At 39.1% G+C, this 20,752-nt stretch overlaps 1 protein-coding gene across 2 annotated transcripts in view; it reads left to right on the plus strand.

The window, feature by feature from the left end:
• LOC140284516 (uncharacterized) overlaps positions 1 to 20,752 on the plus strand; it is a 102,542-nt gene that overhangs the window by 54,822 nt on the left and 26,968 nt on the right. For both annotated transcript variants that reach the window (XM_072378383.1, XM_072378382.1), the window contains 22 exons: positions 233 to 343; positions 745 to 855; positions 1,098 to 1,208; positions 3,002 to 3,112; positions 3,688 to 3,798; positions 4,845 to 4,952; positions 5,189 to 5,299; positions 5,987 to 6,097; positions 6,370 to 6,480; positions 8,785 to 8,895; positions 9,070 to 9,180; positions 12,192 to 12,302; positions 12,882 to 12,992; positions 13,109 to 13,216; positions 15,170 to 15,280; positions 15,653 to 15,763; positions 17,188 to 17,298; positions 17,389 to 17,496; positions 18,293 to 18,391; positions 18,480 to 18,590; positions 18,798 to 18,905; positions 19,513 to 19,623. In XM_072378383.1, coding sequence (XP_072234484.1) covers positions 233 to 343; positions 745 to 855; positions 1,098 to 1,208; positions 3,002 to 3,112; positions 3,688 to 3,798; positions 4,845 to 4,952; positions 5,189 to 5,299; positions 5,987 to 6,097; positions 6,370 to 6,480; positions 8,785 to 8,895; positions 9,070 to 9,180; positions 12,192 to 12,302; positions 12,882 to 12,992; positions 13,109 to 13,216; positions 15,170 to 15,280; positions 15,653 to 15,763; positions 17,188 to 17,298; positions 17,389 to 17,496; positions 18,293 to 18,391; positions 18,480 to 18,590; positions 18,798 to 18,905; positions 19,513 to 19,623 — 2,418 coding nt within the window. The remainder of the gene's footprint in view (positions 1 to 232; positions 344 to 744; positions 856 to 1,097; positions 1,209 to 3,001; positions 3,113 to 3,687; positions 3,799 to 4,844; positions 4,953 to 5,188; positions 5,300 to 5,986; positions 6,098 to 6,369; positions 6,481 to 8,784; positions 8,896 to 9,069; positions 9,181 to 12,191; positions 12,303 to 12,881; positions 12,993 to 13,108; positions 13,217 to 15,169; positions 15,281 to 15,652; positions 15,764 to 17,187; positions 17,299 to 17,388; positions 17,497 to 18,292; positions 18,392 to 18,479; positions 18,591 to 18,797; positions 18,906 to 19,512; positions 19,624 to 20,752) is intronic.

Here is a 20,752-nt window from a genome sequence, read left to right on the forward strand (position 1 = left end):
TTAATTTACACTCATTGTAAACACTTTTGTTCTATTTAAGTTGTAGAATCTCTTTTTCTTAAATTCTTTGTCCAAACACTATTCCACTGTGAGCTGAAAACATGAGCTCGATTAAATTGTGACGGGAACCCCAAAACCACCATCACAAGTCTCAACATACATTTGGATTCCCTTATCCAAAAGCATCTTAGGAGTTACTGTACATCATGTGATCCTCCTCCATACTCTGCAGGTAAAATATAAAGAAGGTCTGAAGCAGAAGGTGCAGAGCAGTTTGTACCATCGGCTGCCAGAGACCACAGAGACACAGCTGGCCAAACAGCTGTCTGAGCTGCAGAGTGAGGTATGCTGACACACAGGAGGTCTAAAAGTCTTCCTGTAGCTCCTTGTTAACAATAGTTTGTTTGTTTAGGGACTCTCTACAGGTTCTCTGTGATGTTCTCTTGTTTGAACCCAGTTCTTCTTGTTCAACACCAGAGGCTCAGATGCAGACAGTGTTTTTTTCTATGTAATCATAATGTAGCCTCTCACTTTTGTGTGATGTATATTCAATCGATTTCATTTCTGCTTCCTATAATAAAACTACTCGATTTGTGGTCACTTGCTCGCAAAATGTAATTCCATGTGAGCAAAATAATAACTAGCGCTACGGTGTGCGTGTGTGCGTGTGTGTGTTTGTGTGACAGGAAAAAAATCAGTGATACTGAAGCTCTACTGTTGTTTTTTTTTTGTTGAACTTTTTAGACCAAGTACAAAGAAGCAGGTAAGAAGGAGGGGAATACCTGCCTGTACTCCCTACTGCCTCAAACCATTGAGACGCAGAGAGCTAAAGAAGCTGCAGAGCTGCTCAGTGAGGTAATGTGCTCATTTCTTGTAGTATTATGTAAGCCGGACACAGTTTTTTTTTTTTACCAGAGAGCAGAATAAGACTGACACTACTAATAATTTGCCTCAATCATTGCTATGATTTAAAGTCAGAGCACTTCTTCCACTCTGACTTTACATTGGACTGACACAAAATAAAGAACAAATGTGAGTGTACCGTCAATACGCAACGCAGCATTTTCACAGTAGCATTTTCTTTTCCATCTCCACAGGTAAAGTACAAGGAAAATGGGAAGAAGGACATGTCCAGCTCTCTGTACTCCACTCTACCCGACACCTTAGAAACCAGCTTCGCCAGAGAGATGAGCGACGTGCTGAGTGAGGTAAATAAAACCAACACATAATCCAGAACCCAAAGAAGAATCTAAAACCCACAGCTACAACTCACAGGTCTGGCTCATGTTTCTGAATATTTGCCAGTTATATCTAGAGAAATCCACATGTGAAATCCACAATATTTACAGATAAGTTGATAGTTTATAATGAAGTGTTAACTTTCTATCTATTTTCTGGTTTCTATGTGTAAAAATGTATTTTTGTCTCACTGGAAACCTTCATATATTGTATATGCTGATTTAAAGCATGACACATTTTACAGTTTAGCGTGAACGATTAGACACCAACTGGAATTTATTGGAACACATTGAAATATTTGCTGTTTTCCAAAGATTTTTGTCCAATTTTCAGGATACTTCCTGATAAACTGCTGATATTATAATGACATTCTATGTACCACATCTGTGATTCAGTGACTGCTTCTTTTCTCTCATGTCATGGATCTGTTTAGCCGAGAAAACTTGAGCTTTTATTGCATGAAATTAACACAATCTTATGACTTATATGGTGAAAAATACAGCTGCTAACTCGTGAAACAGTTTAACCACCAGTGCTGTTCCTTTGGTTGGCTGAAGTTCAATTTGAAGTCATATATATATTTTTTATTAGTAGCAACCTTCTTTGCAATAGCCACATTTATACTATCAGGTCACTGTATCTATCCCATTGGCCAGATGAAGCCTCGATCAAGACCCATCTAAGCCCCTGAAATTACAGTTGAGACTCTATTGACCCTGGCACACAACAGCTCGCCCACTAGTATAAACATGGCTCATCAGAAAAAGGGAATTTCCAAACCCATGGTTTACATCCCCAGATTACATGAGAAAAGTTTTCACCAGCTCAAATAGGTTCAACTTTGTCTATAAACGTATAAATGTTGAAACTTTTGTCAGTGTGGACATTGTTCATGGTCAGATCATTTTGATTCTCTATAGTGTGACAACTCAGCCTACAGTGATTACGAGAACCATGTATAACTCATTCAGATTTCCTGGCAGAGCAAACATAAGAGTAGCGACTCGATACCTTTTCTACTGTGTCTGTTCTCCAACTGCACAGAGAAAAAAAGATTCATGTTTCTCTGAAGTGTATTTTTAGAAAACACCTTCTAAATTAAGTCTTATACATGCATTTTGTTTTGACTTGTATTCTGTTTAAAGCTTTTTCATTTAGATATGACAAATGGGTAAAATTTCTATAAAATGGATGGCTCTTAGGAAGATAAATCCATTTTGAACTATCATTTAAATTGCTGTGTGTGATTCAGCGAAATAAACTGAATCATACTTTGTTGCTCACACATTTTGGATGGAGATCAAATAAACATGAGATTTCCAAAATGCTGGAGGGACCTGAAATGTGTATTAGTTTAGAGCAGATGCTTCCTGAAAATAGCTAAAAAGCACAGAGAGCTGCAGTTAGAATGCTGTTTGATTGGTTATAAATAATTACTTTACCCAATGCTCTCTGATGATTATACCTTAGACACACATCAGAGGCCAGATTAGCATCAGAAACAACATCAAAGAGTATATAGGCTGTTTGTAAAGTGTGTGTTAACAAAGTCTCATCTGTGGCCACAGAAAGATGGGAAGCCAGATTTGTATCTCCATTATCTTCAGGACACAATCAAAGAAATGTATCTGGTATTATGGACTCAAAAGTCCTGATGGAGCTGCACTGTAGTCACAAATTCACAGCATCTGTAACGCTGCTTGGAGTTATGAGATTATTGTGTATACAAATCATATTTAATCTTATGTGCTCATCTTTCCAGAACAAGTACAAGGAAGACGGGAGGAGGAATATCTCTCAGAGTTTTTACTCTCAACTTCCACAAACTGCAGAGACTCAGTTTGCCAAAACAGTTTCTGAGCTGCAGAGTGAGGTGAGGAAGAGGATAACTCATCAAGGTCCTGCTTGTTTTATAAAGACAAAGACAAAAATGCATGGTAATGATAAATGATAAACACACAGATGAGACCAAGTTAAATAAATACAGAGGGAAGTAATAACAAATTAAATGCAGGTGAGATCAGGTGTGAAACAAGGCAGAATGCAAAGTGAAACTGGGAATAAACTTCTCTTCAAGGAATTTTTTTAAAAACAAGGTTATCATAAGACAAGAAACAGAGAACATGCTGCAAAGCATAATATCTCAGAGACCCATAAAACCCCACGATAGTGAGTTTTCTGTGTTGCTGCAAAATCCAACAGCACCACAAACCAGAGGACACATTTAATGTGTCCTTCTTAGCCAGACACATGTGTATGGTGTTCAAAGGTGGAAATCCCCTCCACAGTATCCAAGCTATATACAAAACTGAATAAATCCCAGGTCACTTATCACAGTTATCCAGATGACACACAATTATATATGTCCTATGTAAATCACTTACTTTTAGAAGAGAACGCGTGAAGCCATTTATTATCATTGAATTCATTCTATTGATTTGTGTTCAGATGAAGTACAAAGAAGCAGGAAAGAAGGGAGTGACGAGCTCTCTGTACTCAACGCTGCCTGAGACTCTGGAAACGCAGCACGCTAAAGAGGCGTCCCAGCTGCAGAGCCAGGTAACTGCACACACTCACAAACAGCTCATGTGATACAGTAGGTATCCACAGGACCCATCATTTCCTCCCTGCCCATTGGCTGTCGCCTCTCTCAGACATTCACAGCATTCCATTAATCTGAAGGTGTCAGAGTCATGTCTGAGTGAGCACTCATAACAGTTTTCTTGAGCTTTTAATGATTATGCTAATGCCTGACAAAGCGATCGAAAACACGATCAGAATCTGTATTTTATAACGTTAATAACACGCCACGACAAACACTCTGATAAAGACTAGTTAAAGTCAATCATAATGGTGTCATTGCAACAGCACAGTTTCCTTGGAGGACTGTTTACTGATGCGTTTATTTCTTCAAAAAAATAGGATTTTAGATATGCGACAGAGGAATGATGGTTAATTTTCTTTTTGGCTGGAAATGCTTAAAATTATTGTTTTGAGTGGGCCTGAAATGAAAAATACAGTCAGTCAGCAACCTGTTCTTGTGTATTTTTAAGGTTAAACACTCAGGATTGCAAATCAATGTCAAAGTAACTGCATCAGCGTCCTAATGTGGAAAATGTTTGTGGCTTTAGATGCAAACTGTTAGTTGTTCACAACTCTGATTGGAGTCTGTCTTAGTATTCTGGAGAAACATGTCGAGTCAGAGGAGGCTTCACTCCAGTTTAGAGAGCTGTGCTAATGTAAAGAGAAACTTCAGCACTTCCGTCTCAACAGTAATTGGCTTCCAGTAATTAGACTGTCCTTCGGTGTGTCTCAAAAACACTGTTGTAAATTTAGATTATTGGATGTCCAAACTCATCTAGGTGTGTTCAGAATTTAAACTGTGAACAAACTTTTACGAGCTTATAAAGATGTGCCTGCACGAAACCTGAAAAGCACAAACCAAGCCAGAGCTTACACAACAGTCAGACAAGGAGACAGTAAAGGATACGCAAACAAATTCAGATTTTGTTTTCTTCTTTCTTTTCTTTGATCTGGTTTTTAAACTGAAAAAAAAATTAATTCTCTGTAACCAATTTCATGTGCTGTAATCACATCCGTTACAGCTGAAGTATAAGCAGAATTTGAAGAAAGACGCCTCCAGTCTTTACCACCTGATGCCAGAAACCAACGACACTCAGTTTGTCCGACAGCAGATGGAGATGCTCAGTGAGGTATGACTGCTCAGCCTGTTGTCAGGTGGGAATGTGTTGCTGATCCTCGTCCACTCTGGTATTTGAGGCAATTTGTCCCACCTCACAGTTTCCAACAGTGACCGCTGCTAACATATTTCTGTATCTGCATAGTGCAGAAATGATGTTTCTCTGTGTTATAATGCTGTTACATGAAGAAGTGAATCATCCACCGGCTTTGTTCTCACCCCTCTGGCTGTATTTTCTTTCTTGACAAGGTCAAGTACAAAGAAGATGGCAAGAAAGAGATGAGCGTCAACCTGTACTCTCTGCTACCTGACACCCTTGACACCCAGCATGCTAAAGAGCTGACGGAGATGCAGAGTGAGGTGGGTGGACTGAATATGCCCCTGCAGAATCTTATACTGATCAGATATATTCACTTGTCTTTGAGGTTTGGTGAAACAGAAAATAGTTTCCTGTCTTATCTCTGCACATCTCTCCTTTGATAATTTTGGGCTTTTCCTTCCTTTAAACGTGTCTTGATGTAGAATATTTTTTTTAAATTTGCAGACAGGTTTGATAACTGCTTTCAACTTAGAAAGGAAAAGAAAAATCAAGAAAAAGGCCCAAATGTATTCAGAGGCTGATCCACATTGGAATAATATGTATATGACCTCAGGGTGCGCTGGAATACAGGATGCTCAGGATTAAATCTGAAAGATGTCTTGGATCATGAATGTCTGGGATTACATTCCATAATTTAAAAAAAAATTGGCTTAGAGTATTTTCAGTTTCACTGATCTTTACAGGACCCAATGCCAACAGCATTTTATTGAGTCTTTGAGACATTGTTTAGATCCTCAAGTTGGGTTTGAAAATGATTATAAATCTGTATTTACAGAGGCATTTCCTGTGTTAGTGTAAGTTTGATATATATTGTAACATTCTTATTTGGTGTCGAAGGAATGTGTTGGGGAAGCAGTGGTTTAAAACTGGTGTTTTGTTTCCTGACTGTTGTCCCCACAGTGCTGCTTCAGAGGATTGTTGATCCTTAAACTCATTGTGTCTTTCAGGCTAAATACAAAGAGGCCGGTAAGAAGCAGTCTTCAACGTCTCTGTACCAACTATTGCCTGAAACTCTGGAAACACAGCATGCCAAAGAGGCCTCCCAGCTGCAGAGTCAGGTATACAGTGATTCGCATTGTTCTGCTCAAGTCCCTTTTTTTATTTAAAACTTTAACCCTAAAACTCTAACATCGCTGCAAAGAAACCAGTAGTGCGGCACACACAGTGGTGATAAAAAGTCTTTTTTATCAGAACATAGTAAAATATCACCGAATACAGTCAATTGATAGAGTCATGTCAGAAACAGTAAACTTTCAGACCTTGCAGCTTATGTTACTCTGCTGTTTTTCCCTCATTGAAATTCACTTTTTCTCCGCTCTGTGTCTTGTAGCTCTTGTATAAAGAAGCTGTTAAGAAGGAGCTGTCATGTCCAGTTTACCACCAGCTCCCAGACACTCTGGAAACCCAGTTTGCCCGGGAGGTCGGCGAATTACAGAGCCAAGTAAGAACAAAGACTCCACAGAGATGGTTTGAGAACAACATGGACTTACTTCAAAGTCATGTGACAGTACAGCAACACTGACACCCTCACACTTTAATTTTGTCCAACTACAAAAACGTAGCTAAGGATTTCTGTGTGAATACATTTACATATTCTGACAGAGAGCATATATAACAGTGAACTGTAGTTTTCATATAGTTTGTCTTTATTTACTCTAAATGATTAGAACTTGTATTTTTGTTTATGATAATTCATGCATCAGTTCCAATTCATTTAAATGTTCACAACTGGATCCATTTTTTACTTTCACTAAACTAAAGTTTGAGTGATTGATGCCAGCAGCTCTGTTCAGTTAAACTCATACAGACTTTCTGATTAGAACAAACCAAATTCTCATCTTTAATAATTCATGACATAAAATATTTAGAACTGACTTGGAACCGGGATATTTGCAATGTTAGCAGGCATAAGTGGATACATGAACAACATGTTTACAGTTTTGTCAGAATATTACACACAGGAGTCCAACATTTTAGTTTCAGACAGCCTAGAATTTTGCAAACCAAGTTCCAAAAAACTTGTGACGCTGTGTAAAATGTGAATAAAATCTCATAAACCAATATTTGATTCACGATAGAACATATGAAACGTGTCAAATGTTGAAAGTGAGATATTTCACTATTTCATGAAAATGATTAGCTCATCAACGCTTCTCTAAAAAGTTGGGACATGGCCATATTAACCAGTGTAGCATCCCTTCTGCTTTTAACGACAGTTACAGTCTTTCTTTGAGAGACTCTGCCTCACTAAGGTGCTCTTTTTATACCCAGTCATGTTACTGACTTTACATAAAATTGACAAATTTACATAATTAGTAACACTTTTTTTATTATATAGTAAAATGTCAGAAATTTAACATTTAATGTTTTTTTTGTTCCATTGTGAATAAAACATCGGTTTATGAGATTTGTGAATCATTACATTCTGTTTGTATTTACATTGTACATGTCGTCCCATCTTTTTTGACATTGGGGTTGTACCTCAGGTTATACCAGTCCTCAGTTTGTGAGAGAATATTTGGCTTAAGGTAATCTCAGCCTTACTATCTGCCACTTTTAAACCAGCATCTTTACTGGTTGAGCTGTGTAGTAACTTGGTCCTTCTGGTATTGTGGGATGAGCACGTGTTAAAGAACTTGTGCTTGAGCATTACATAATCAAAAGCAGTTTCTAATTTCATATTAATGTATTTTACTCCCGTTGAGATGCCTTTGAAGCTTCTAGATGGATGCACACAGCTTTTATAGTTATATAGTATAGTCAATATTTTTGACATTGTAACTAGCAGATTAATTGAGATCGCATCTTTGTGTAGACCTAATTTAATACCTGCACATGAATCAGCATCATCTGTATTTATGTTCATAATTTCGTTACCTTCTCTGACCCGTTTTAATTTCTCATGGGGTTTCCTCGAACTGGATTGATTGAAAATGAGGAAAAGCTAGAAAAATTATGACGACTAGTTATACTTACCTGGGACATAGCCTTGGTTGTCATGGTTTAAGACAACATGACCAGTAGGGCCAAAATTAAAATAACAGAGTTACAATCTAAGGAGTGTAAAAGTGAGCAGCGATCTTGACTTTCCCTGCATGTCACAGAATATGACACATTTGAATTTAAGGAATGAACAATCACAAATAGGAGAGTTTCCAAAACAACCCAGAGGGCTTCATGAAGCTCTGAAGCAGTTTTTATGACAATCTTTCACTCTGAACAGACCACCGGTTCCACTTCCTGTAGGTTCCTCAAAGCTTTCAGCCTCATCTTAGGGCGGTTGTTTAGCCACTCTACTGATCAAAAAGCAACCTCATATCAAATTTTTATGTTATATTAATTATTCAATCATTTTCATACTCTGAAATTGTAATCTGTTTTTGCAAGCTCAGTCCTTGCTGACCTGTATGTGTGTAATGTCGACAGAGATGGTGTCGTACTGGATTCTTCAGCAGGTTTGCAACTCTGATGCAGCTTCTTTACAACTTACATTTTCAACCAAGTCAACTCTCAAAGCTGTGCGATGGATTTCTGTGATGATCCACTGTAAAACAGACTGCTGGGTTTAGTTATGAATGAGTCAATCTATTATGAATAAGGGACTTTTCTGAGTTTCTGCAGAGCAAATAAAATGCTCTCTGCTGTAACCTTCAATCATCTCCCTTTTTTTTAGACTTTGGCAACAACTTCCAACAAAAATAATAAACTGCTTGTTGTTCAAAATGTTTTCTGTTTCTGATTGTAGAACAAGTATAAGGAGGAGGGGATAAAGAGCCTCTCTCAGAGCTTCTACTCTCAGCTGCCTGAAACCACAGAGACTAAGTTTGCTAAAACTGTCTCTGAGCTGCAGAGTGAGGTGAGTGGAACATGAAATGACTGCCAGTGAAACAAATGTGTTTAAGGGAGAATAAATTCAAACAATTGTATCCCCACAGCTGCATGTAGATGGGCAGTTAATGTCCTCTGAAACAGGAAATAATTTTTTGTACAAATTGAAGGATTCTGCTCTGACATCTGTGCATTTTTACAGACAAAGTATAAGAAGTCGAGGAGGCAGGAGGCCGGCAGCTGCCTGTACTCTGTGATGCCAGAAACTCTGGAAACGCAACACGCCAAACAGGTCTCAGCGATACAGAGTCAGGTACTGACCACACATACACAATAACACACACATACACACACATTATCTTACTTCTGTCGATGTGATGTTTATGCTTGCTCCAGAGTGCTTCAATGCCTCTATTCCATTCACCTTGTAGTGCCAATAGCATGAAGCACAAGCTAACGTAAGCTTAGAAATAGTCATGTCAACTAAAGACCAGCACCCTCTCATGGAGGAGCATAACCTTAGTACAGCTATCTTTTTTGTTGTGGATAGTAACTGAGTAACTTTACTCACCTAATTCATCAACATAATTGCAGAAAATGTTTAAGATTTTTAGCTGCTTCTAACTTTCTCTGTGGGAGATCATGGTACGTACAATGACTTTGTCTGATGAGACTTCGGTTATAAAATCAGGATTTTATTAGAGCAGAACAACAATCAGGAAATGCTTTAAGTGGCTACCAGTTGACAATCCCAATGGGTGGATTTTTAAGTCCCAGTTTCTGATGCATTTAGCTGTCTGACAAAAGAAATAAAAAATATGTGAATGAGAGCAGCTTTTTTGGGACTTCAGCTGTATTAATATACATTTTGATTTAAGATGCAAAAAGATGGAACTTTGGAGCTTGTACAGAGCACATTTGAGTCTAGTTGAATGCAAACTTACAGGAGTGATTTGATCCTCATAGATGAAGCTCAGGTTCATATCATTTTAGTCAGTGTATATTTACATGCATTTTGAAAGTTGTTTTTTGGCCAGACTCTTGTAATGTTTTTCTTATGTCTTATAAATGTGTGTTCTGTTCTGGTTGACACTTAAGAGTGCCACTCAGCCATATAGTGTGTGTGTGTGTATGTAACAAGTGGATGTGGCCACTGTGATATCACCTATTTTAGTCTTTAGCCAGAGGTGATCATGTTTGGACAAAAGGGAGGAGCTGAGGAGTAATGCATGAAGCCTGATTAGACAAAAATGTGATAACTATCTAAATGAGCAGCACACTGATCAGAAGGAATGAATCTAGCAAATGACATTATAGAATAGAATAGAATTCAACTTTATTATCATTGCACATGTCACAAGTACAAAGCAACGAAATGCAGTTTGCATCTATCCAGAAGTGCTTTAGCAAAAATATAAATATATATTTTACAAATGTACAGTAAAGTTGTTGTGAATATGCTATAACTATAAGTAAAAGTATATACAGGCTATGAATGTACAGACTATAAACAAGTTATAAATATGAAGGGGTATAAATAGACTATAACAAAAAGAATATAAGTATGAGAGAGTATTTATGAACAGGAGTAAGTTATCTATACAGTATATACAGTATTTATACAGTATATGCAGTAGTCCATGTGTTATTAGTGTGTATATGGGGATACAGTCCATGGTTATTGTTCAGGTGTCAGGAGGCAGAGTTCAGGAGTGTGACAGCTGTGGGGAAGAAGATGCCCCGGTACCTGGTGGTCTTAGTCTGGAGGCTCCTGTAGCGCCTCCCAGAGGGCAGGAGGGTGAAGAGTCTGTGTGCTGGGTGATAGGAGTCTTTGATGATTTTCCCAGCCTGTTTCAGACACCACTTCCTGTAGATGTCCTCTATGGCAGGAAGTGGTGCTCCGGTGATGTGCTGGGTGGCTTTTACCACCCTCTGCAGCGCCTTCCAGTCCGAGGCAGAGCAGCTCCCTTACCAGTCTGTGATGCAGTTGGTCAGGATGCTCTCAATGGTGCAGCGGTAACTGTTCACCAGGATGTCTGGGGACAGATAGTTCTTCCTCAGAGTCCTCAGAAAGAAGCGCTAGTGAGCCTTCTTGACCAGCTTGGAGCAGCCGGTCATCCAAGTGAGATCCTCGGAGATGTGGACACCCAGGAACTTGAAGCTGATCACACGCTCCACCGCCGTCCCCTTGATGTGGATGGGTGGGTGTGGGTCAGCGTTCCTCCTGAAGTTCACGATGAGCTCCTTGTCTTCTCAGTGTTGAGCAACAGGTTGTTGGTGTCGCACCACTCAGCCGGACGATCCACCTCCTCCCTGTAGGCGGTCTCATCGTTGTTTTTGATGAGGCCGATCACCGTGGTGTCATCTGCAAACTTAATGATGGCGTTGGAACCATCGACAGGTTTGCAGTCATGGGTGAGGAGGGAGTAGAGGAAGGGACTCATCACACAGCCTTGTGGTACACCGGTGTTTATGGTGATGGTGGATGAGCAGTGGTCATCCAGCCGGACATGTTGGGGACAGCTGGTCAGGAAGTCCAGTAACCAGTTGCACACGAGGGAGCTGATGCCTAAGTCTGTGAGTTTTGTGATGAGTTTTGAGGGGATGACTGTGTTGAATGCTGCACTGAAGTCTATGAACAGCATCCTGGTAGAGGTGTTTTTATTGTCCAAGTGTTAGAGGACAGAGTGCAGCACTATGGAGACTGCATCCTCTGTGCTCCTGTTCTGGCGGTATGCAAATTGGTGAGGGTCCAGGGTGGGGGGGGAGACAGGATTTGAGGTGTGCTAGAACCAGCCGTTTGAAGCACTTTGTGATGATGGGGCTGAGGGCTACCGGGCGGTAGTCATTGAGTCTTGATGGGTCGGAGTTTTTGGGTATTGGGACGATGGAGGTGGTTTTGAAGCAGGAAACGGACCTCCCAGTTCATCCAAGGCTTCTGGTTGGGGTACATGGTGATCTGTTTCTGGGTGGTGACAGTGTCTATGGTGGTGGAGATGTGGTCCAGTACAGATAAAGCGTACTGTTCAAAGTCTGTGTGAATGAACATAATTGCTTGTGGGAAGAAGATACCCATTGTTGACCAATTGCTGGTACTTGATTTGTGCCGGAGCCAATTTAGAGTTTGTTAAACTGTAAAATCTGTAAAAGAGATGCGTTTTTCCACAAAAAGAAAGCCACTACAGAGCCACATTTTCACCCTTTATATAATGTCTCTGGCTTGCAAGTGCAGACAACATGATGCTGACTTCATGGTCACTAAGAATCTCACACAAAACCCTTTCTTGACATTACAACATTTTCTTTGTGACGCTGATCCTGCAGGTTAAGTACAAAGAAAACATGCAGAAGGAGCTGTCGTCCAGTTTGTTCTCCAGCCTTCCTCAAACCCTACAGACTGAACTGGCTAAAGAAGTAACAGAACTCCAGAGTCAGGTAACAAATATTTTCCATCATTCAACTGCTCATGTGCATCAGTAGAGGTGTTTTTTATTTAAAAAAAAAATGTTTCTAGTTCAGGCAGAGTTGTAATAATTCTATGTTTTTCTCTCTGCTTTAAATATTGATGAAATCCAACTTTAAACTACTTTTCCCTCCTTCTATGATTGGTCAGTTTGTGTTAAACACTCAAAGCCTCTGTTGACAATTCGTCATTAAAAGATAAATGTCACATTTTTTTCAAAAACTTCAGTGCAAATAGTCCAACGGAAATGTTTATTCTTGCTTTTTTAGTGTCCCTTTTGTGAGGCCACGTTATTATTCATGTTGCATAAAGAGCCCTGCTACAGTTTCCATATCTGAGCAGGAGAAGAGAGTGGTTGAAAAATAGGCTGCTTCCACAAACACTTGAGCTAACTTTAGTTGATTGAAGTCATTGACTGAAATTAAAGTGAAGAAAAAATGTATCCCAACATCATGAATTGGTATAATCTGAATTTGAGATGAGCTCCAAATTGTTTTTTTGTCACTTTATTTTCAGTTTTGCTCAGTTTGTTTGTTTGGTTTGTGATGCAGGTGAAATATAAAGAGGGCTGTAAGAAGGAAGCCTCCTCATCCCTCTATCACCTCCTGCCTGAGACGGCAGAGATGCACTTTGCCAAACAGATGTCGGAGATCCAGAGCGAGGTGCAGCAGTGCTTCATTCCCTCTCTGATCATACTCTGACATCTTTTTCATCTTTTATTTCTGTCACAGCTCTTTTATATCATGTAACATTTATTGTATCTTTTTTTTTTCTGAAGGCAAAGTACAAAAAGGACAAAGATGATCTGCCCTACACTTTGTACTCGCTGCTGCCTGCAACTCTGGAGACTCAGTTTGTGAAAGAGATGGCTGAGACACACAGCGAGGTTAGAACTCTGAACATAGACAGACTTGTTGTGTATGAGTTTCGTAAAATGGGGCTCAAATGGAAAAGATCTGATCTTTGTTTGTATCAAACTTTGATCTGGGAACAGTATTTGTGGATTTCAATGGTTAGGAAGGAACATACCAAGTTTGTAAGTCTGATATGTATTTTGAGGACATATAAGGCTTTGAACGTGAGCAGTAAGTTCAATGTGGTATCTAACAGGGAGCCAGTGTAGGGAGGCAAACAGGAGGGAGGTGTTCTTACACTTTTGTCCCCGTAATGAGCTGAACTACACAGGTTTGAATCAAGTGGAGGTGAGGGAGGGAGCTCTGACTGATATCTGCAGTAGTCAAGGTGAGAATAGATTAAAAAAAAAAAACTTACATCATTTTTTGTTAGTCAGCAGTTGAAAGAAATGCCCTGATTTTTTTTTAGATTGTCTTAAGCTGGCAAAAAATAAAAAATTAGGTTAGAATGAAATATAACTCTGAGATTCCTTGACTACGAGATATTATATGATAGACTGCCAAGATTAGCACCGACGGGACTGAAAACATTTTGGGGAATAAACAGAATGACCTCTGATTTACTGTTTATAGAATATGGGACATCCAGGTTTTAATGTCAGAAAGACAAGCTGCAAGATTAACAAGGCTGCTATGACCTGTGGGTTTTATCTACATGTACAGCTAAAAGTCAACACAAAAAATTCTAATATATGTTATGGCCTTGAATAAGTTTACCAAGACGTAGCAGATGAATAGAGAACTGAAAGGGGCTAAGGACTGAACCTTGTGGAATGCCACAAGTCAGCTGAACTGTTAAGTAATCAAGTTGTTCAGAGTGTCAGGAAAGGTTCTATTAGAGAAATATGAGCATAATAATGTGAGAATTTAATCCGTAATACCAAACCAGGACTCTAAATGATGCAGAAGGATGTTGTGGGAAAGTACAAGACAAGATTAAAGCCTCATTTGGAGAATCATTGGCATAATTTGAATTTTAACTAGTATTAACTAGAGATCAGGTTGCTAAAGGGACTAGTTTTATGCAACTTCCATGTGTGACAGCGTGTGACTTAAATCTGTTGCTGTGTCTTGGTTTTGTCAGTTTGCTGGTCTGGACCATTCAGGTGTGTGTTGACACAATGCCAAGGAGGAAAGACATTAGCAATGATCTTAGAGAAGCAACTGTTGCTGCCCATCAAACTGAGAAGGATTATAAAGCCATTTCCAAAATATATGGAGTCCATCAATCGACAGAGAGAAAGATTCTCAGATGTAGACTTGTTAGCATTTAACATACTAACAGGCCTCAGTTAGCATGAATGAATGCAACCTCAATGAACTGAAGCAAAGTTGGAAAGAAGAGTGGGACAAAATTCCGCCACAACCATGTGAGAGACTGATAACATCATACAGAAAACCATTACTTCAACTTATTGCTGCTAAAGGTGGTTCAACAAGCTGTCGGATCATGGGGTGGGCTTTTTTAAACACTATTTCTGCATTTTTTCTTACTTTCTGTTCAATATGTAATACTGAATATATTATTCCTCCTTCAGTTTAATATGTCTTTTTGTATTATTATTATTGTGTCCTGATATGTAAAACCTTAAAATTGATAGATGGAGTACTGGCTCTTTCACATGAATGTCTGAAGCTTTTTCAATTATCCTACTGTCAAGTGTTAACTATGTAGGGGTCAAACAGGGCATTGTACTGAAATCCCGTTGGTTGACAACTGATAAAGCTGGTGATGTCACAGAATGTTTCAGCTACAAATATATAGGCTGAAGAGGGGAGAAACACCAGCCAGAGAAGAAAGATTTTCCAAGTCTTAAGAAGATGAAGAACATTTTCAGGGGGGGCAGTGGGTCATTTTTAAAGCTCACAAAGCAGTTTTTTCACTGTTAAAGTGGTGATTTAAAGTGTGTGTTGGTGTGTGTCAGGTGAAGTACAAGCAGGCGGTGAAGGAGCAGAATGCATCATCTCTTTACTCCAAACTGCCTGAAACTCTGGAAACCAAACATGCTAAAGAAGTGACTGAGCTGCAGAGTGAAGTGAGTGTTCGTCTCTCTGCCTCTTTCTGTACTCCTGTTTCTACCTGTGCTCCTTTATTCTGCTTCCCTCTCATGTTTTGCTTCAGTTACACTCAAGTTCATGTTAATGAATTCACATATGCACACTACTCACTACAAAATGGTGCAATCACTTTTTGATAGCAAAAAAAGTTGATTAAGAAAAAGATCAGCATCTATTCCTGTCATATTGTAATCTTTAGGCTTTATTTGTTAACATTTTGAGATATCAAACTTAAGTTTTCTTCTGTGATCATTGAAATGTAGGCAAACTATCCTTTTAAACCCTCAGTATGATAAAGCTAACTGTAGTTTTAGTGAATATGCATCATTCTGGCTCTTTGTCCCTAACAGAAAAAGTACACAGATGAAGGAAGGAAGGAGATGACATCATCTCTGTACTCTCAGCTCCCTGAAACTGCAGAGACTCAGTTTGCACGAGAGATGACTGAAATACTGAGTGAGGTACAAAACAGCTTCTTTTTCCTGAGTTTTCTGAACTCTGAGGGCCTTTGGTTGTTATTCTGTTAGCCATATTCCTTTCAAGGATTTACAACAAAGAGCAAAAAGTGCTGCCCAGTTGTTCAACATAAAGACTTTGGACAGCATGTATTGGTTACTTTGAGGCTTTATAGAAAGGAATGTTCTGGTTTGTCATAGAATGAATGTTAACATCTCAGCGTAGAAGTGCTTCCAAGACAAAGTACTGATTGTTTACCTGCTGCCTGTTTATCAATTTAAATCTCTTAACCAGAGTGTCAGTGGATCTTAAGCTCTAGTCTCTGTTTCTTCTTGCATTACACTTGAAATCAAAGTGTCACATATGGTATATACATTACAGGACAGAAGAATTGAGAATGAAAGCCCTAAACTGTATACACAATTTACAAAAAAAAAGAAAGGACACTGTGTATAATATAATTAAAACATAATTCAGTGATTTAGAAATTAATATTTAAACTCTATTTGTAATTGAAAACAAGTTAATATTTGCCAATATTTGTACCAACAACCTGTTTTAAAATAAAATTTGAGATTGGGAAAACAATATGGTGGAGCAGTTGTGTAATCCACAAACAGTGACACTGGAACATCTCTTAAATGAAAGAAACGGGAACTGCTCTGTCGCCCCTGGAGCTGATTGTGAGAAGAAGAATACTGCACAAGCTGATGAATATAATGGACAATACTGCCCACCCTTTATAAGTGTGTTCAGTCAGAGGTTTCTTCAGCTATGCTGTAAGATACAGGAGAGATATAGGAGGTCATTTCTGCCAATTAATCAAAAAAGGAAAAAATACTGCAACATTAGAATTTCCCTTTAGGATAAATAAAGCATTTATGAATTTTTAATGAGGCATCTGTAGAATAACAAGTTAGACTATAATGGGGCATCACAAAGAGTCTTTCAGAGGTAAAGATGGAGGGGTTCACCATTTTGTGACAGACTATGTGGGCGGATGGTTAAACATTTTAAGAATAATGTTTCCTAGAGTAAATTTAGCAAATCCATCATCTACGGTTCATAATATTATAAAGGATTCAGAGAATTAGAGAAACCTCTGTGCAAAGGACTTCAAACTAATACTGAATGTTGGTGATCTTCGCTGCATAGAGAACACTTCTGAAAGTGATTGTCTAATAAATCTTCAAATAAATCATAGAAACCTGTTCCAGAAGCTTAGGGTCCAAGCTCATTTAAAAGGATATTTGAGATTTTTAAAAATTTTTGTTTGGGATTGTGTTTGATACTTCATACTTCAGTCGTCTCGATGTGTGTCCGTTTCTGTTGGTGCAATCTGTACAAAAATGTTCAATCCATTTACAAAACAAAACAAGTGTATCCAGCTTCTGGTAGCTAAGATATCTTCTTGTCTTTTAATCTCAAGAGCAAATATAAAGAAAGTGGGAAGAAGAGCCAGACTGTGAGTGCTTACTCCCAACTCTCACAGACCAACGAAATTCAGTTTGCCAAAGCTGTATCTGAAATACAAAGTGAGGTACGGTACATTAATGTAAAGAAAATGTTTTATAAAAAGCTTCAGTTCAGTATGACTTTCTAACTGTTGTATCCCTTCCTCATCTTTTAGACCAAGTATAAAAAGGGGAAGAAAGAGGCATCCAGCCCTCTGTACTCGAAGCTGCCTGAAACTCTGGAGACTCAGCATGCTAAAGAGGTCTCACAGCTGCAGAGTCACGTATGTAAAATCACGACGTATTCAGGTCCTGGCAACTATTTCTAAATGTTTCGTCCTTTCCCATTGTCAGGGACCAAGCAGTAAGGGTACAAAGACACAGGAGCTTTTGTTCAAAACTGGGTTTTTATTTACCCCCCCCAAAAATGTGAAAAGTGTTGACAAATCAAAAGTTCAACTAAACAGGAGCATAAAAGAGGTCAACCTAATAGAACTATACTAAAACATACTCAGGAATAAAGAAACTCAAACAAACAAATGAACATAACATAACAAACTGACCTACTTACACAGACCCATAAGGGCAACTTAAATACTGGTGCAGCGAAACCCTGTAGAACGCAAAGGGGAAACAAAATGGCTGCTCCATTCTTAACAAACAGCAGAAACACAAAATAAACCCCAAACGCTCCTATGAACATGCAGCACATGGATCTGTCGAATAAGGCTGGCTGAAGCATATTACAGTCCTTGGCCACACCCTTTGCAGCACCAGGAGGGAGAAGCTTAATCCCAGATAACTCATTAGAAAGAAAGGAGTATTAATACAACATAAACAGAATTTGACCTTGCAGTGTCGGCATGTGTGCACTACATAACACCTCTGAGAAAATAAATCAAATTGGTAAAGAAATAATGGGTTAAGTAGTGTGTCTAAATGTTTGGAATAGTGACAGAAAAGTAAATTAAAGTGGAAATACACTGGTGGTGAGGTGTGGATACTATCATGTGTGGCTGGTCATCACACCAATCAACCTCCAAATGTTCAAGTAAATTATGTTTTGTCATCTTTTTGTAGGTGAAGTATAAACAGGAGATGAGCGGTTCTCTTTATCATCAGCTACCTGCAACCACAGAGACCCAGCTGGCTAAAGATCTAAGAGACATCTACAGTGAGGTGATGAACATGCAAACAGACAGTGGTATCCCTACCGGGTGTCCGTCTGGATGATTTTTAAAGTCAGATGCGTTTTTTTCCCCCTCAGGTAAAGTACAAAGAGGAGGGAAAGAAGGAAATTGGTAAAAATTTGTACTCGTGCCTCCCAGAAACTGCAGAGACACAGTTTGCCAAGCAGATGTCAGATCTACAGAGTGAGGTGAGGACCCTGAACATCTAGTACAGTACAGGTGGTCTGCAGGGGGATGGTCTCATCAGGATCTTTTAATTATTATTTTAATTATTCGAAAGATTATTGAACTATAAATGAATCAATGGGAATTAATTTTCTTCTTTTCTCCTTTTATGTCAGTTTGCATCAAGTTTTAAGTCACTCAAATGTTTCCATGTTTATTTTTGTTGCAAGACGAAGTACAAGAAAGACAAGGAGGATCTGCCCAACACTTTGTACTCGCTGCTGCCTGAAACTCTGGAGACTCAGTTTGTGAAAGAGATGGCTGAGACACACAGCGAGGTAGGAAACTGTGACCTTTACTCATCATAAAAATGAAACCACTTATTTGTAAGTTGCTTTGTTTTCCAGTACAAACAGTAACTGGAAAACTTGCGTGTTGTATCAACTCTCAAAAGGTTAAAGATTTAAATGTGTTTAGAGGGAACCAAAAGAACCACAAACATGATGAGACAAACTGAAACACAGTTTACACAGAATTTCTGCATCGCTATGCAATGCCCTAAGAGGCAAAATTGGGTGTGTGTCCCATCTCAGCCACGCCAGCATGTTAACACAACATAGATAAACTGACGGCTGTTGTCTATTCTGGTCCTGTTATCAAAAGCCCGCCAGTGCTGCTGGATACTTCCCCTACATCACTCTGTTTTCTACCTCCTCTTTAGCTGCAGAAACATCAGCTGACATCAGTGACATCAGCTCTCATCTTGTTCTCTCAGTTTGCTTCCTGGATTGTTTTTTTAATGTTAAGCGGACTCAACAAACCTAAAAGTAAATCTATGATTAAAGTGAGCCTTGATAAGGATGTGCAGGCATGTTGTTGTCTCTCAGAATGTCAGAGAAACTGTAAAATACATAAAAACATGATACTGTTTTTTTTCTCCTGCAGTTTAAGTACAAGGAAGCAGGGAAGAAAGAAGCCAGCAGCTCTCTGTACCACCAGCTGCCTGAGACTCTGGAGACGCAGCATGTTAAAGAGGTTACTGAGCTGCAGAGCGAGGTACATACATCCATTATTCACACCCTCTTTTTCACATTTCATGACTGAATTTTTTAGCATAAAAACATTAAAGAGTGACTCTTTCCTTTCATTTTGGAGTGTAGTCATTTTTTTTAGTCTTGTTAGTCAATTTGAACAGGTTAGCAGCAGTTTAAATGAACACTTGGTCTATTTTCATGTAAAGACAGACTGGAGTCATGGAACAAACATCTTATCACTCCAGCACTTAACACACAGTCACTGTATTGCATTCTTCGGACAAGTGAAGCTGAAAATGAATATATAACTCCTCAGATTTGATGAATGAATAATATGTTGTGCTTTGAAGATGCTCAGTAAGGAATCTGAGACATTTGCAATGCTGTTTGTGAGAGCAAAAGTTTCTCTGCATTTTGTCACTGAAGAACAGAAGCGTTTATTAATTAAATTAATTAAAGTTTGTAGAGACACCTTTAGACACCTCACATCTGTGTGCTGGTCAGGAGTTTTTGTGGGGCTAGTGATTTACTAACCCCATTTCCAGAAAAGCTGGGAAATTTTCAAACTCTGGCAGTTTTCATAAGGAATCTGTGTCCATTCTTGTTGAACCCAAGATTTCAGCTGCTCAACAGTCCGTGGTTGTTGTTGTCTGATTCTCCTCTTCATGATGCTTAATAGGAGACAGATGTGGACTGCAGGCAGGCCAGTTAAGCACACACACTCTGTGTGTATGAAGCCACGCTGATGGAAGTTGTGCAGAATAAGGTCTGGCATTGTCCTGCTGAAATAATGACCTCCCGTGAAAAGATGTCACCTTGATTGTGGCATATGTCTCTCGAAAACTCCAACATCCACCTCTGCATCAATGGTACCTTCACATCTATGAAGTCATCCATGCCATGGATACTGATGCACCCCCATACCATCACAGACCCTGGCTTTTGCACTTTTCTCTGATAATAGCCTGGATGCTCTTTCTCATCTTTGTAGAAGCAGAGGTCAGTTTCTCCCAAAAGCAGCTGAAACGTGGACTCATCTGACCAAAGAACACGTGTCCGCTGTCTTTCTGTCCATCTGAGATTTGCTTGTGTCCAGAGAACTCGGCCATGTTTCTGCACACAGTTAATATATGGTTTCCTCCTTGTGTAAT

The sequence above is a fragment of the Leuresthes tenuis genome, unplaced genomic scaffold (genome assembly GCF_036924035.1).
Source record: "Leuresthes tenuis unplaced genomic scaffold, fLeuTen1.0.hap1 SCAF_24, whole genome shotgun sequence".
In the NCBI taxonomy this organism is placed as follows: Eukaryota; Metazoa; Chordata; class Actinopteri; order Atheriniformes; family Atherinopsidae; genus Leuresthes; species Leuresthes tenuis.